At 49.8% G+C, this 16638-nt stretch overlaps 2 protein-coding genes across 6 annotated transcripts in view; one reads left to right on the top strand and one right to left on the bottom strand.

The window, feature by feature from the left end:
* The window catches only part of EPB41 (erythrocyte membrane protein band 4.1 (elliptocytosis 1, RH-linked)), a 256505-nt gene extending 248953 nt beyond the window's left edge, over nt 1–7552 (top strand). For 2 of the 5 annotated variants that reach the window (XM_006862203.1, XM_006862206.1), the window contains 2 exons: nt 131–211; nt 6145–6250. In XM_006862203.1, coding sequence (XP_006862265.1) covers nt 131–211; nt 6145–6243 — 180 coding nt within the window. In that variant the 3' untranslated portion in view covers nt 6244–6250. Of the gene's footprint in view, nt 1–130; nt 212–6144; nt 6251–6993 lie in introns of those variants that run through there. The other 3 variants (XM_006862204.1, XM_006862208.1, XM_006862207.1) reach the window with 2 other exon arrangements.
* Nucleotides 7553–10833: 3281 nt separating this feature from the next.
* On the bottom strand, nt 10834–11826 carry TMEM200B (transmembrane protein 200B). Its single transcript, XM_006862371.1, has one exon. The coding sequence runs from the start codon at nt 11824–11826 to the stop codon at nt 10834–10836; it is 993 nt and encodes a 330-aa protein (XP_006862433.1).
* Between the last annotated feature and the right edge of the window lie 4812 nt (nt 11827–16638).

Below are 16638 nucleotides of genomic sequence, written 5' to 3'. Positions count from 1 at the left end.
TGCCTAGCACACTGAAATTTAGAGTGGAGTTTTCAGAATACTCTCTTGCTGGGTGTTTTTGTTTTTGTTTTCCTTTCTTTCTTTCTTGTTATATTGCTGATCTCATATGATCACCTTTCTTTGGTTCCAGACTGTAAAAGGTGGGATTTCAGAAACTCGGATTGAAAAGAGAATTGTGATCACAGGAGACAGTGATATCGACCATGATCAGGTAGGAATATTGAGGAGATTCTTGGGATGGGAAGGGTCCCTGGACAGGAAGATTGCTGAATACAAAAGTGCGCTAGCAACGGACACTTCTGCCCTCTTCATTTCCAATGGACTCCTTCAATTACTCATTCTCAATCTAGAAGGACAAAAGGAATGAAAATATAGAGACCTGTGGGCTGTGGGCCTTTTTCATTTATTCACTTAATCATTGAGTGAAAATGCAAAGGAGTCCTGAATTTTTGCCTTCACAGTGACTGCCCATCAGCTTCTTATCGAGAAGAGCCTGAACAGCTGTAAGTCCTGCTATCTGCAAATTGAGGAAGTGAAGAAGTGTGGTAGAACGAGCAGGGTTCAAACTGAATTGAGTTCAATTCCTGGTTCTTACCATGTTCTAGTTCTGAACCCCTCTCGGCTCAGTTTCCTCATCTGAGAGTATGTCTTCCTTTTGGAATGTGGTGAGGCTCAGCTGAGACTGGATGTGCAGTGGGTGGGCTCCTAGTAAGGGGGGGTGGCAATTACTCAGGAGATATTGTGCTAGAGACCGTGGGTAAGATCAGAACAGACGGAGAGTGGGATGCCTACCCTCTGAGGGCTGTACTCACTGAGAAGAAGACAAGGCAGTGGGGCATGGTGTGATGGACAGGAAACCAGGACATGTGAGACTTGGTCTCTGTCCTAGATCTGTCCCTAACTTGTTACGTGACCTTGGGAAAATCACTTCTGAATTGTTTCCGTCTCCTAAAAGAGTAGGTTGATCTAGATAATTTCAGGGCCCTTCTGACTTGTTGAAATTCTATGTTTTTATGTTAATTGGGTGCTAATTGTGTGCTATAAGCAATTAGCAAATAATAAGGTCAGGATAAATGTTCCCAATTCTCTGCTAGGTGAGGTTAGAACAGTAAAACTGCAGCAAAGTGGGGGTGGAAGAGACTGCACAAATGCTTCTGGAATCATTGACACGGTTGCTGGAGCAATAACTGTGTGGCCTTTATGCTAATACACTGAGTGCTTTAAAAAAAAAAAAAAAGAAAAGCCACGCTGCAGTGCTGGCAGCTCCCTGGTAGGAGGGTTGAAACTTGCAGTTGACACCACTCAGGGTTTCAGCAGCAAGGCTGCACACTCCACATGAGAGAGGGCTTAGGGTGTTTGCACCTACCTATTCAGTCTGGTGTGATTTAAGTCCCTAGTCCTGGCAATGTGCTATGGGAGAATGTACAAGGTCAGTTTGAACTGCAAGGACATGGTTCATATTCACCAGCAGCTCCTCAGAAACCCTATACAGGGTCGCTGTGACAGATTCGACAGCACTTAACAATAACATGCACTCAATCTGCACTAGACAGCAAGAGCCGTGTGTGGGAGGTGTTCTGGGTTTGGAGTGAGACAGACCTGAGTTGAATCCTGACTGCAGCTTCCTGGTCGTGTGCCCTTGAGCAGGTTATTTTACTTCTCTGACAGTACTTTCATTGTCTGTAAAATAAAGGTAGTCACAGGTTTCTTCCATGGTTGTGTGACAAGTGGGCAAGCACACTGGATAACCCAGAGACAGGCAGCTAGGTACCAGGGGGTATATGGAAGGATTAGATGTGGTGCAGTCTGTCTGGAGAGGTGGCACTTTAAGGAAAAGCAGTATGGGGCAGGATTTCATAGAGAAATGGGCAAAGGTCTGAGAATCAAAGGAGATGAACTTGAGCAGGGCAAACAGGATGTGGGGAGCAAGGGCCTATGGAGGTGGCAGGTCCAGGAAAGACTTTCATGAGACCAGGAGACCAGAGGCAGCTTCTTTTCCCCTGTCCTTCGAGATGTGTCTTAAGAGTCAGGGTAAGCAGCCAGCTGTTTAGCTCTAGCTGCAATCCTTTCTGCTATGGTGTGGGTCTGCTTTTAAGAACCCCCATATCACCAGCCCTAAAGGCAGAGTTATACTCGTCCACCGTGAGATGCTCCCAGGCTCAGAACTTGAAACCCAAGGTGAGGGGCATCATTACTGTGTTTTGACTTTCTATCTGTTCCCTTTAGTTTTTCTAAAAGAATCAAAACTCCAGGTGCTAAAGTAGGGTCCCTCTAGGAAAGTAAAAGACACTGTGGAAAAAAGACAATTCTTGTAGATTTGAGTTAAAAACCAGTTGCATCACTTACTAGCTGTAACATTAAGCACTTTATTCAACCACTGAACTTCAGTTTTGTTTACTCATCTGTAAAATGGAAATATACCTGACTTGATTGAGTTGTTTTGAAGATGAAGTCAATAGTAAGTGAAGTGCTTAGATCAGTGCATGGCATACAAGACAGTTCCTCCTCATAGCTACCCTGTGAACAACAGAGCAAACACCGCCCCGGCCTGTGTCATCCTCACAATCGTTGTTTGAGTCCATTGTTGCTGCTTCTGTGTCAGTTCACACAGTGGACTCCTGGAGGGGTCTTCCTCTTTTTTGCTGACCCTCCACTTTGCCAAGCATGATGTTCTTCTCCAGAGATGAAGTTTCATCATCCTCACTACTAAGGAGCATGCTGACTGTATTTCTTTCAAGACACACATGTTTGTTCTTCTCACAGTCCATGGTACTTCCTGTATTCTTTGCCAACACCATAATTCAAATGCATCAATTCTCTCACGGTCTTCCTCATTGCTTGTCCAACTTTCACCTGCATATGAGGTGATTGAAAGTACCATGGCTTGAGCCAGGCACACCTTACTCCTCAAACCAAAATATTTGCTCTTAAACACTTTAGAAAGGTCTTTTGCAGATTTTTCTAATACAGTCCAGTGTTTGATATCTTGACTGCTACTTTTCATGAGTGTTGATTTTGGGTTCAAGCAAAATGAAACCTTTGATAACTTCAATTTTTTCTTCGTTTATCATGATGTTATTTATTTGTCTAGTGAGGATTTTTGCTTTTTTAACATTGACATGCAATCCATATTGAAGACTGAAGTCTTTGATTTTCATCAGCAAATTATTTTAAGTCCTCTTTACTTCCAACAAGCAAGGTTGTATCATATATGTATCATAGGTTGTTAATAAGTCTTCCTCCAATCCGGATACCATGTTCTTCTTCACATAATCCAGCTTCTCTAATTATTTGCACAGCATACAGACTGAATAAGTATGGTGACAGGATACAACCCTGGTGCACATCGTTCCCGATTTCAGACCATTCAGTATCCTCTTGTTCTCTTTGAACTACTGCCTCTTGGTCTATGTACAGGTTCCTCATGAGCACAATGAAGTGTTCCAGAATCCTCATTCTTCACAATATGATCTATAGCTTATCCTGATTCACACACTGCAGCCTTTGCGTAGTCAGTAAAGCATAGGTAAACATCTTTCTGGTATTCTCTGCTTTCAGCCAAGATCCATCGGACATCAACAGTGGTATCCCTAGTTACACGTCCTCTTCTGAATCTGGTTTCAATTTCTGACAGTTCCCTGTCAATGTACAACTGCAACTGTTTTTCAGTTATATTCAGGAAATTTTACTTGTATGTGATATTAATGAATATTGTTCCATGATTTCCACATTCTGTTGGGTCACTTTTCTTTGGAAAGGGCCAATTTCTTGGCATAGATGAATAAGTGCCTCCAGTAAAGCATCACTATGTTGAAACATTTCAACTGATATTCCGTCGATTCCTGGAGCCTTGTTTTTTTGCCAATGCCTTCAGTGCAGCTTAGATCTCTTCCCTCAATATCATTAGTTCATGATCATATGATGCCTCTTGAAATGGTTGAACATTAGCCAATTTTTTTTTATAGTAAATCTGTGTATTCCTTCCATTTTCTTTTTTTTAATGTTTTATTGTGAATTATATGATAGTTTACATGAAAGAACTTTAGTTTTACATTCATTCCATTGTATATCATTTCATTGCCATGGTTCCAATCCCCTCCATGGATCATCTTCCGACCAAAGGGTATATCCTAGAAACCCGTCCTCTACCCTTTCCCCTTACCCCCGTCTCCCCAGTCTTTGGCCCACAGTCCCTCTCCCTCTCTGGATCCAAAGTCCCCAGCCACTTCATCACTCTACGTCATCGTCTCTGTCTCCAATCTCAGGCATCTCTGCTTCTCTGGGTAGGGTCCCCCTCTCGGCTCTTCTCCGTTGGTGGTCCCAGAGACCTCCGCTCCTAGACTGGAGAAATAATCACTCCCTTCCTTGCTACAAAACGTCTACCTTTGCATTTCCAACCCTCACAATCCGTCTTGATAACCATTATTCACTACAATATCGCGAGTAACCCATCTGTATTTCATTTCATCAGCTCCACCTAGACAGATTGGATAGTACTCACTGGTGATTCTGCCTTACTCCATGTCCCCTAGCTCTAGGTTTTCTCTTGAAAGCTTGTAAGCCAGTCACTTCTTGCCTTTGTAGTCCCTCCCTCTCCATTTGGGTATCCAATGTCCAAGTTGCCCATCTCTGTCTACTCTGTGTGTGGAGGGGGTGGGAATGTTTCTTGCTATAAGGATTTGTTGCCTCTTTTGAGTCACTGCATTCGTAGGTGTAGGTCAAGTTCATCAGATTGAATCAGCTCAATCTTTCTCCCTCACCCCCCTTCTTTCTTCTCCTGGTTGAGCTCTGATCATCCAGTCATCCGGTCTCGGTCATGTGGGTGTCATCTGCAAGTGTGGATGTTCTTGTGCACCTGCCCTCTCTTCCCATCAGCTGGCAGCTCCATTCTCCACTTGAGTCCTCTGTGGCCACGTGACTGACTCTGGGCCCAGGAAGTCCTCAGGTCTCCTCACACTGCTTGCCAACTAGGTCCCCAACCGGGTCCACAGAAGCCCACTGAATATTGTAAGGCTTAGCTCACCGCTTCATTGCTGCCTTTACCCCACTTCTCCCCATCGGTGATGCGTGTGGTCACCAATCCAAGCGTGCATTTCCACCGAGTCTCAGTCTTGGAAAGGGGCCTGCGTTGGTAGGACTCGACCAACTGCCCCAATGTCTCCTAGGGAAGCGACCCGTTTGTTCCTGTAGTAACACCTTCCATTTTCTTTTGATGTTTCCTGTGTCATTCAATATTTTGTCCGTAGGATCCCTCAGTATTGTAACGTGAATCTTGAACTGTTTTTTTTGTTTGTTTGTTTGTTTCATTTCTTTCAGCTTGAGAAATGCTGAATGTGTTCTTCCCTTTGAGTTTTTAAACTCCAGGTCTTTGCACATTTCATTGTAATATTTTATCTTCTCGAGCTGCCTGCTGAAATCTTCGGTTTAACCCTTTGACTTCATTATTTCTTCTAGTTGCTTTAGTTTCTCTGTTCAAGATCAAGTTTCAGAGTCTCTTCTGACATTCACTTCGATCTTTTCTTTCTTTCCTATCTTTTTAATGACCTTTTATTTTCTTCTTGTATAATGTTCTTAATATCATCCCACAACTCCTCTGGTCTTTGGTCATTGGTGTCTGATGCATCAAATCTGTTCTTGAGATGGTCTCTGAATTCAGGTGGGATAATATAGTCAAGGTCACCGCTTGATTCTTATGGACTTGTCTCACAGTAGACAGCCAGTAAATGCCAGTTTCCTCTTCCTTCCCTTTTCCTTCATTCTCTGCACTCTAGCCAAAGACAGCTCTTCTTTTTGCAGTGCACTTCTGTATTTTTCTCTGCTGCCCTGAACTTCTTCATTATACTGCCCTGACCACAATTTTTTTCCTTACCTTTTCCTCCTGATACATTTCTTGAGTAAATCCTCCCAGGTCTACCAAAGCAGGTACAGCTTTCACCCCTGATGCCCCCTCAGATTCCTTGAAGATATCCCTAACCTTCCTTGTTTCTGGGTTGTCAATCCAGATAGGGTTGATAAGAATCCCCATCAGCTTGGCTTAAATGAAATGATGTCTTGGTATTGCAGACAGAAATGGCCTCTGATCCCTGCTGTCGTTCACCAGCCAAGCTGCTTTTTGTTGATGAACTTCGTTTCTGTTTTTCTTAGGTACTCGTACAGGCCATCAAGGAAGCAAAGGAGCAACATCCAGATATGTCAGTAACTAAAGTGGTTGTCCATCAGGAGACCGAGATCTCTGAGGAATGAGCTCAGGTAGGAGTATTCCTGCAGCTTGAGAAGACAAAGTATTAGAATATCCACTGTCTCCACCGCAGAGAGCTCTAAAAAGGAACGCTGGACACTCTGGGAGCTCATGACCACAGTGTCTCCTCCAGGACTTAATACCGTGAAGGCAGAGGAGAGGTTAAGTGGTGTGGGAGACAGAGCGCTTATTAAGTATTTGGCTCCCACTTAAGCAACCAGGTCTCTGTGTCCTCTGCCCTTGACTGTGCCAGCAGTGTAGGATAATGGGAGGGTACCCCAAATTTAGAAGTAAATCCTCACCTCCTGAATCCATCTGCACCCTCCTGCTTCTCCACTTAATCTTTCCTCTCCTCTCCTCTCTGCAGCTGTAAGCCACCTGGTACAGCCCACACCTGTGAGGACCAGAGTAGTAGAGAGAAAGACCAAGCAGAACAAGACTGGGCTTTCAGGAAATGGGGAGGAAAATAGGGGAGGAAAATTGGAGTCCTGGGGCCAGACTAGAGAGTTGGAAACAGAGTAGCTGCTTTCTGGAAACTAGGGATCCAGATGATTTCATACATAAAAGTAGTTCACAAATAACTGGAAGAAATCATCAAATACAAGATAAGGCTGGGACCTGTAAATGATCTCAACCCCCAATTGTCACTTGTGGCCACAAGAACTAACTTGCATTGGAGTTACATCAGAAACTAATGGCACTCAGCAGCTTTCTCCTTTGAAGGAGTTTAACTATTTGCTCTTTCTTTCCTCTAGGAGCCATTTTACCCCCAACCCCCTGCCCTTCTTCCATCTAAGAGAAAACCAGCAAAACGAGGAAGAAGCTAAACTGGAGGAGTCAGACTTTGAACTTAAAAGATTATTCTTAATCACCAAAAAATGAATTTCCTTTTCTATTTGGAGTTTATACCAAGTGATTCTTATAGTGATCATTGATCCTTTTGGATCCTTTTTTCTATATTGTGATACCAGAAACTTTTCAACTCTTCACTCTATGGACTGGTTTTAAGTAGTTTTGTTTTGATTTTGTTTTCAAATGGGGTGATTTGTACCCCCTTCAACCTAGACAGTCTCCAATTATTCCCAACCCAGACACTGACAGGGTCCACAGAATTCTCTGGAAAATCCTCCAAAAACTCTGTCAGCTGTGTTGGAGGCCAAAGCCAGCTTGATGAGGGTTCCCTGCTCCTCCCCTAATTTTATACTCTTTGGATAATAGGAAAAAACACATAAACCAGCTCTTTCTTAGATCCATTGATGTCACCAGAAAGTCAGGCCAAATGGCTGCCCTGGCTCCACAGACCCTGGGAAAAGACTATAGGCCCTCATTTTGTTGGGGTGACTTGGGGGAGCCAGAGGTCTCTAAGAAATTAGTGTTTTTCTTTTCTTCTTCCCTTCTTTCTTGTTGGAGCTTCTTTAGATCAAAAATAAAAGAAGGGGCATCACATCTATCTGATACTGTGAATGTTTGAACATATCTGTGGCCTTCACCTTCCTGTCCTCACTCCCCAGCTGCCCTTTGACCTCATTAGAAGCAGTGGCTCTATTAAGTACTCCCCCTAGCTGCCATCTCAGGAGACCAGAACTCACGGGGGTGGGGAGGTTGATTCTTTTGACCAAAAGCTCTCATAACACATTTTTAGCAGTCATTTGAGGAAGTAAAGTAATTGAGGTTTTTAAAAACGAGGTTTTCTAGTTCTGGGAGAACTTGATCCTAGGGAATGGTGTGTTTACCTCAGTCTGATCCTGGTAGGAAGTATTTCCAGGTGATTATTCCTGAGCCTCTTTCTTAATCCAGGGAATAAAGGGATGTGACCCAAAGAGCAGTTGTGTTTCTTGATCTTTCCTGAGGATACCATTCTTGTACAAGAGAATGACTTTGAAAGCCATCCTTCCCACAAAATGACCAGGGCCACTCTCAGGTTTTGTAGGTTTGATTTTGTGGTGGGTTTGGAGTTTGGTTTTTTGTTTGTTTCTGGAAACGTGAGCACTGATATACTCAATTCCACCTTCTTGAGTACCTTCTGGTAAAGATTTTAGAACCTTTCATTCAGCTACTTTTTGAATCTTCCAGCTTGCTTCCTATAAGCAGACTTTCCTGGAGGTTTATTAGTCTCCTAATTCTAAGGAACTCTGGTAGCGTAGTGGTTACGAATAGGGCTGCTCACCTTAAGGTCAGCAGTTCGAAACTACCAGCTGTTCCACAGGAGAAAGATGAGGCTTTCTGCTCCTGTAGAGATTTACATCCTTGGAAACCCTGTACAGGGTCGCTATGAGTTGGAATCGACTCCACGGCATATAACAATTCTAAGCTAGAAGTAAACAGACAGTAGGTGCTAGGGGCTCAAAGGCAATGAGCAAGAGAAACAGCTCTGCTCCCACCAGTGGCGGTCAATAGGACATGTCCAAAGTCTCTGTTGACTGGGTTTTGCCGGAATAGTCTAGCTGGTTTGAACTGATTTCAAGAGTATGAATTTGCCTTATAGTGCTCATGTGAGGCTACTCTTAACCTGCAGGCAGTTCTGTCTAGGGAGAAAAGGTGAGGAAACCAATGGGATGTGTGAACTTGGGAGAAAGGACGTTGGCATATCTCAGGAATAGACTTCCAGGCTGTGGGCAAAGGATCTGAAATGAAGAGCTTTCTGGGTAGTGCCTAGTTCCATTGGTTAAAAGTACAGCTCACATCAAACAAGCATGCAATATAGGCTTGCTTCCCAAGAGTTGTCTGCCAGTGACCAGTTGTTCTCTTGCTGAAAAAGCTATTGGCAAGGAGGGCTCATGTGTGTCTGTAAAAACTGAACATTTTTCCTGTGTGCTCCAGAATAGTGCAGCAAGTTGGCTGTGCAGCACAGCCCCAGGAGTCAGGGGGGTCTACACTTCCCTTCAGCTCTGTCCCTGGCTCACTACATTTTTCTGTCTATAAAGTGAACCAGAAGACCTCTAATGCTTTTCCAGCTCTGAGAAGCCATGATTAGAACAAGCCCAGTAAGAGGGGTGTCTTTCCAAGCCTGGACTTCCTCTTTCCTCCCTCTTTGGCAGCAAATCTTGGGATGTGGCAAATGCTTGAATTTTTTTCTTCTTCCTGCAGTTGTTGTTGTGTGTGTGCGTGTGTGTGTGTAAAAAGACTCTGTCCAGGTGGAAATGATGAAGAGGGAGAGAAGAGTGATACCTTCAGGGTCAGTGATTTGGCAACAATTTTCCTAAAGTGATTCAAACACACCACAGTAACAACTCTTGCTGCATTTTTATTTTTACTTGAGAAAGATTTCCTCTGGCCACATGAGATCCCTGCCACCACCCACCCATCAGCACAGCCGGACCTGAATTCATAAAGCCCAGAATCCACTGAGCCCTGGCTGCTGGGGGCTCTCAGGACATCTCTGCCCACCCCAGGCCCACCACCATTTTTTCTGCAGCTGGCGGTGGGGAAGCAACAGTCCACCTTGGACAATGGAGGCAGAACCTGACCAACATCAAGGGATGCTCATGGGAGATCTCTGTCCAGGATCTCAGCCCCAGGCTGGTTTTGTTTTTACAAATCTCTCTCAAATGTATTATTTTGGTGACAAAAATGAAGGAGCTTTGTAAAATTTTTTTTTAAATTACGAATCATTATCAAGTAGTTTACATTTCTTGATAAAATAGAAATGATGGCAGCAGAATTAAATTGGCAAAATCTTTACTAGACAATAATTAGATCTGCTATCTTGGCCTTTTGTAGTAAGAGAAGTGGTTGTAGTGTTTAGATATGTGTTTGGTCTTGCTTCTTGTACTGCATTTTTCAATAAACTTTCAAAAAAGGACTGACTGTGAGACTCGATCCACTTTGAAGTTCTCTTCTCCTACCAGCAGCAACTTGGGAAAACTTAAACATGAGTGAGGTGGGGGTGGGGGAGAACCAAACTCAGGTTCTTTTCTCAACTAAACTACCCACACTTGCCAAAATGCTGCTTCAGTGGTGTATTTTTGAGAACTGACAAATTCTTTCTGCCAACTGGTGGGAGATTTTGCAGCTCAGACCATGATAGAGGAAGGCGAGAAGGTAGTTTCTCCAACCTGTTTGGGGATGGGCCAGTGAGAAGGCATAGGCAGTAGTGTAGCCATAGTGAGATGTCCCCCGCATGGCTGAGGGAAGAAAGAGACTGAGGTGCTGGGAGTTAAAGGCTCAGTCCCAATCCCAGATGGCAGTGAAGGGTCTCAGCACCACCCCAATACCCATTTTCCCAGAGGGCCAACCAAACTCCATCACCAGTGCCACCCTGGAGGGAGCTGTCCCCAGCCTGTAACATCCCAGTCTTAAGGGTTCTTGCATACCACTTTGGGTTTACTAAGACACCAAGGACATCTTCCAATCGACCTGGCCTAGACTTCCAGCCCTATCAGATACCTGTCCAGAGCTAAGGTCACGTTTGGAAGCTGAAGGAATTCCTGAGGCCGAGTCTTGTTGGTTTCCAGACTCCACATTAAACATTCTCTCCAGCTCAGCTGAACGCTAAAGCAGTTGGTATTTCTCTGCTGACAATTACAAGGTCAGGATACCTTAGCTGCTGGGGACAGAGCACCCATCCTATTCCTTGGATATAACTGAAGCCTCTACTAGACCTTGGGACTCCTGGTTCTGTTACCGTGACATACGTTGCCAACACATGCCGGGACGGGCTCCTCAGGCTCGGGCCCCCAAGTTCCTCCTCCTCCCAACTTGGCATAACCTCCCAGACTGAGGCGGTCCAGGCGTGGCCAGCTGCGGTGAGCACAGTCCCGAGCTGCTGGGGTCCCAAGCAGGAGCTCTCCAAGACCTAGATCCAGAGACTTGGAGTGTTCAATGCAGGAACCAGAGGGCTGCATGGTGATGATCACGTGGCCAGTCTGGGTCCGCGGACCCCAGGGTGAAGGCAGTCCTGAGCCCTTCAGCGGGTAGCTGTTGAGCAAGGCAGGTAATCCCAGACGAGGATTAGCAGGCTCTGAACGCAGACTTCTCACTGATGGAACAGGTGAGGTACCCCGACGAGGGGACAGGTCCCAAGTTTCTAGTTCTGCTGCGCAGCCTATGGCCCTAGGAGTCCTGGGACCAGGGCTGGGAAAGAGAGCACAGTCCCAGCCTGGGCCGTCGGGGGGCCGCATCGCCTGAGCCCGCAGCACCCCCTGGCGGAGCTGTCGAGTCTCTAAATCGCGGTTCTCGTAAAGCAGCGTGTTGGCGCAGATGAATACAAACAGGCCGACGCCCATGACCACTGGTCCAAGAAGCCTCAGCCTCTCATGGGGGCCATGAGCACGGCCGGCACCTCGGCCCTCTCGCCGCAGCTCGCTCACCGGAGGCGCGCTGGCATTGGCGGCTCGGGGTCCTGGAGCTACAGCACGGTGTGGCCAGTAGCCGGCCACGGCGATGCCCATGCCTACCAGCACTACTAGTGCTCCCAGCGCCGCGAACGCCCCCGACGGCGAGCGCAGCCGCAGCCGTGCCCGCACCCGCAGAGGCTCGGGTGGGGCGCGTGGGCGCCGGCGGCGGCCCAGGCGGCGGCCCAGGCGAGAGACACGGCCCTCGGGGCTCCTCCACGCCTTCCCGCAGTCTCCAGGGCTCCCGGCCGTCATCTCGCCGTCGTCTGGGAGCTCTGCAGAGAGAAGATGGAAGACAGGGTCTGAACCGACGGGCTCCGGGTCCAAATACGAGAGAGAAGCTCGGGCCTCCTCGCCCAGGCCGCTTGGAGATCCCTGGCGGCCACCCCCGGATTTTCCCGGGCTGCGAGTCGAGTAGCCGCCTCCGTTCGGGTTTTCCGCAGCAGAGCTCCGAGCCAGGGACGCACGGCAGGAGCCAGAGTTGGCCCGGCCCGCGGGCGGAGAGGAGACAGGGGGATGGCGGACGGTCCCTGGAGCATCCCTGGCTGCGGGATTCCGACCGCCTGCGGCCCCCTTCGCCAGCTCGCGGGTCCCGGGCCTCTGCAGGCGTGGGAGCTCCCCCGGCCGCGGCGTCTTGAGGGTAAGTACAGCCCGGACTCGACCCCTCCCCCGCACGTGGCTGCACCGTAGTAAAGGAGGGAGGGGCCACTCAGCCCGCCCCGGTCCGCACGGGTCGCGCGCGGGCCCCACCTCCCGCCCCCCTCGCGCGCAGCCTGCTCTTCACATACCGCAGCGTGGGAAGGAGGGGGGGTGTCTCTGACTCCAGCCTCCCCTGGCCCGCCCCCTCCTTCCAGACCTCCTCAGTCAGCACCGAAGCTGCAGCAGGAAAGACTTGAGCTAGACTCCAGGAAGACTGCTCTAAGCAAAAAGAAAGAGCCCGTCAGAGGAGAGGCGGCGGCGGTGGCAGCGGCAGACTTTGCCCAGGATTTCTTTAACTCCAAACAGAAGAGACCCTTCGCCTCCAGCGACCCAACTAGGGCCGGGGCAGGAAGCAAGGGCTTCCGTGTTGAGCAAAACGCCTCTCTGGGCGGGCTCTCCCGTCGGCCGGGCAAGGCTGTTCCCAGGTTGCGGTGTTTCCAATTCGGGCTTCTGGGGATGAATCATCCCCCTTTCCCGCCGCCTGGCCTCCTTTCCAGCCTCCTCCGCCCGAAATCTCAGTGGCCCGCGTCCTGGTTGGGATAGCACCGCCCTAGCGTTCCAGGGTCCCGGGCTGCCCAGCTAAAGCCCCTCCCGGCCGCTGGTCTGATCCGGTCTGCGGCCAAAGAACTGGACCTGGAGCGGGACAGAAGATGCTGGGCTGCGTGCGGGTGGCCCCCCACGAAGGGGAGGGAGGGTGTGGGAGTAAACTGGGCTCCCATCCCAGTACCCGGGCCACAGAAGAGATAGGACCTCGCTGCCCAGTGGTGCGTCCTCACCCCCGCCACCAGACTAGTTTCTAAACAGTTCCAGCGCTGGACCCGGTAGCCGAAAGTCCAGGAGGGGTGGGCCTTCTACCCTATTCTGCATCCGCACCCCTGAAGTGCAAAGCAAACACCCCACCTCTGACTACGACAGGAGCACTGAAGGCCCAGGACCTAGCATGGAGCGCCCACCGCGTCCAAAGTCTGATTTTTACATAGAAACTGCAGACCCAGTATGGAGTCATACTGTTGCACAAGGTGGAGCGCCATCAGGGCCTGACGCCAGCCTTTCGGAACCCCGCCCAACTCTGGGTACCCTTGGGTGCGGCCACGAGGCGAGACCCGTCCCCCGCTTGTCCCAGAGTGTGGAGTCCTTTCCCCAGCCCGAAGCCAGAGAAGTGGCCATCCCGCCCCAGGCCACAGCTGGCGCTCCAGCCCCAACTCTGGAGGAGTCATTCCTGAGCCCCGGCGCGACTCTACGGGGAGAGAAAGAAAAGCGTGCAGAGCACAGAGACCCGGACACCCGGAGAGCGTGGGTCGACACTAAAGACCCCAGGGAGGCGGTGACATGAGGACAGAGCCTGAAAGTCCCAGGTCGCGGGAAGTCCTTCGGGATCGGGTCCCCTGCACTGCCGGGTCCCGCCACCGTTCGCATCCTCAATCTCACCGGGAGGAAAGGGGATACCGGGCTCCCGCCCTTAAAGGCCCTTTAAAGAAACAAAAAGTTGGGGAAAGTGAGGGCGAAAGCCGGACACTAGCTCTGCTCACCTGTCGCCGCTGCGGCCCCGCGGGTCCGAGTGGTAGTCAGCGCCCCCGAGCTCGCGGCACTGCCCAGGTCTCCAAGGAATCTTTGTCCCGGATCCCGCCCCCTGCCCATGCCCTGCCCAGCGCCGATCCAGCCCCGCCCCCAGGAACCCCGGGGACCACGGCTCAGCCCAAGGCTCCGCCCCACAGCTGAAATGAAGCGGTACCTCAAGTGTGAGGGTAGCGGGTAAGCTCTTACCTGCAATGGCAGCGCCATGTGACTGCGGGAGTTGCGGGAACCGAATCCTGCCATCCCCGCACCTTTCACCCCCTGCTTACGTCGTTCACAAAGGCCCGAGACGACGGCCCCTGTGCATATGGGAAACTAAGACTCGGAGTCTGGGACCCCCCTACCTGGCTCCACAGCCTAAACATGTAGACTGGGGACTCTTAGCCTGCATCCTAATTCCCGGGGGAGTCCCACACTCCTGCCTGGCACCGTCCGGGAAGCTTCCAGGAGGAAGAGGCTCCAGTCCTGATCTACCTAACCCACAACCATTCCTGAGTCTCACTGCCGTCATCTGTAAAATGGGCGAAAACCGGGCATTGAGGGCAGAACCCACAGCAAAGGGCGCAGAAGTGGCGGGTTATGGACCAGGTCTGGGCACCGAGGGTGTCCAACGGATACGTCTTGGATCGTATCCCGGCCTTCCCACTCTACCCCCAGAAGCGGCGCTATTCCAGGCAAGGAGCTGAACTGAGACCGCGCTCCCAGCGAACGGCCGAAGGGGGCGGCCCAGTTCCAGTGTCCCACCCGCCTCTGGAGGCAGGAATGCGGAGCGGGCGGGGCGGGCTCGCAGCCCAGTTTCCATGATGCAGGAGGCGGGCTGATTGCCTGGTTCCGCGCCCCGGTCCCCCCTCTAGCTCGCAGCCTGGCCGGGCCCTCCAGGAGGAATTTCCGGCCTGGGATTGATTATAGGCAGCCCCTCCCCCAGGCTGTAGGGACCCCCCCCACACACACGCCAGCTTGCTGGGGGGAGGGGCGGTAATGAGAACTGACTGGGCGCCTTGGGTGGGGAGGGAACTCAAGGAAGTCGCCCGCCAGGGTCACTCCCACCCCTTCCAGCGCGGGAAAGAGCGGGCTCAGAAAGAGGCGAGGGCTATCCTGAGCCATACTGTTCCACCACGCCTCGAACCCAAACTCGGGCCCTCTGGCTCTGCCAAGATCAACTAACTACAGGTCAGTTTCTTGCCACCCTGGTTAGACTGAGGTCTCCTGAGGAGATCAAACGAGGGTTCCCAGCATTCCCTCCGCTTCGACCTCCCGCCTGCCTGCTTCCCGCCTTTTCCTTTGCTGCGGTCACATCTCGACCCTCCACTTCCTCTCCGCCCTTCACACTGCCCCTAGGTAATTACACCTCTGTACTCACAACTTACTGCGCACTGAGCGCGAAAATACCCCGCCTACCACCTGTCCCCTCTCTTCCCACTGCTCTCGCAGGAAACACCAACTACGAGGCCAAAGCCTGAAAATCTCCCAGTCCCTGCTTCTGTCTTTTCCCAGCGTTCCACCTGCCTACTCCTGGGAGCTGAGCCCTTCTAGCTTTCCTGTCTGGTCCCTCTACCCTTTTGGGGGGCAACCCCCCTTACTTTCAGCATCTCAGACACTTCCCTGGAAGCACCCCCAGACACACCATTCCCTGCTCTTCTGTCTTCCCTTCTCTATGAAAGATCCCACTGCCCATCCGCAGGGCCCCTTCGTTTCCGTCTTTTGTCCAGTTCAGCTTTGTGACCCAGCTCTTTTCATCTCAAAGTAGCTACATTTCCCCTTCCCTGCCACCTGTCCTGGTACAGGTCACTAATATCTCCTGTCTGGAGCTCCATGGTCTCCAACCTTTCCTCCTCAATGTTCACTAAATCCAAAACTATCATTTCGCTGCTTGAAATCCTCAATGGCTCCCCACTGCTATCCAAATGTAGTTTAAAATCCTTGTCTTTACAAACTGGCTCTTGCCACTGCCCACTCCAGCCCCTGACTCTGAACTTGTTTCTATCCCCAGACCGTCTGCTCTGGACTTTGATATGCAGGTACCTTGCCTTCCAAGGGGAACAACTATTCCCCTCCTCTTCCCCTTAGAGATCCTACTCATTCTTCAGGTCAGCCCCTTCCCTACCTCATTATCATACACCCTTGTGGCCCCATGAGTATCCCCTTAGCATCCCTGTGCATAGGTGAAGTTACATAATTGTTTGAGAATTGAGTCCGTTTTCTGTCTGTGGTCTCAGTGGCAGTGAGGGCCGGACTGTGTTTGTCTTGCTCATTCATCTCTGGAGCCCAGCACAGGGTCTGATTCCACCTGGCCCTCAGTGTTCAAGGAATGTGTGTACAAGCAAACAAAAAATTAGTTGGATTTGTATACACCAACAATGAGAAATCTGGAAGGGAAATTAGGGAAACAATTCAATTTATAATAGTATATAAGAGAAGCGTAGTGGTTACGAATCGGGCTGCGAACCTTAAAGTCAGCGGTTCGAAACTACCAGCCGCTCCGCGGGAGAAAGATGAGGCTTTCTACTCCCGTAAAGATTTACACCCTCGGAAACCCTGTACAGGGTCGCTATGGGTCGGAACCGACTCGACGGCACTTAACAACAACAACATAAGAGAATAAAATACCTACGAATAAATCTAACCAAGAACATGAAAGACTTATACAATGAAAACCATAAAACAGCTCTGGTAGTGTAGTGGTTACGAGTCGGGCTGCCAACCTCAAGGTCAGAAGTTCAAAACTGCCATCTGTTCCACGGGAGAAAGATGAGGCTCTCTGCTCCTGTAAAGATTTACAGCCTCGGAAAGCCT

The sequence above is a fragment of the Chrysochloris asiatica genome, unplaced genomic scaffold, assembly GCF_000296735.1.
Source record: "Chrysochloris asiatica unplaced genomic scaffold, ChrAsi1.0 scaffold00047, whole genome shotgun sequence".
NCBI lineage: Eukaryota > Metazoa > Chordata > Mammalia > Afrosoricida > Chrysochloridae > Chrysochloris > Chrysochloris asiatica.
The sequence above is the reverse complement of the archived record's forward strand: the minus strand, read 5'-3'. Positions and strand labels throughout refer to the sequence as shown.

Coding starts and splice junctions, on each gene's coding strand:
- TMEM200B (XM_006862371.1), bottom strand. CDS start 11,826: ATGACGGCCGGGAGCCCTGGAGACTGCGGGAAGGCGTGGAGGAGCCCC.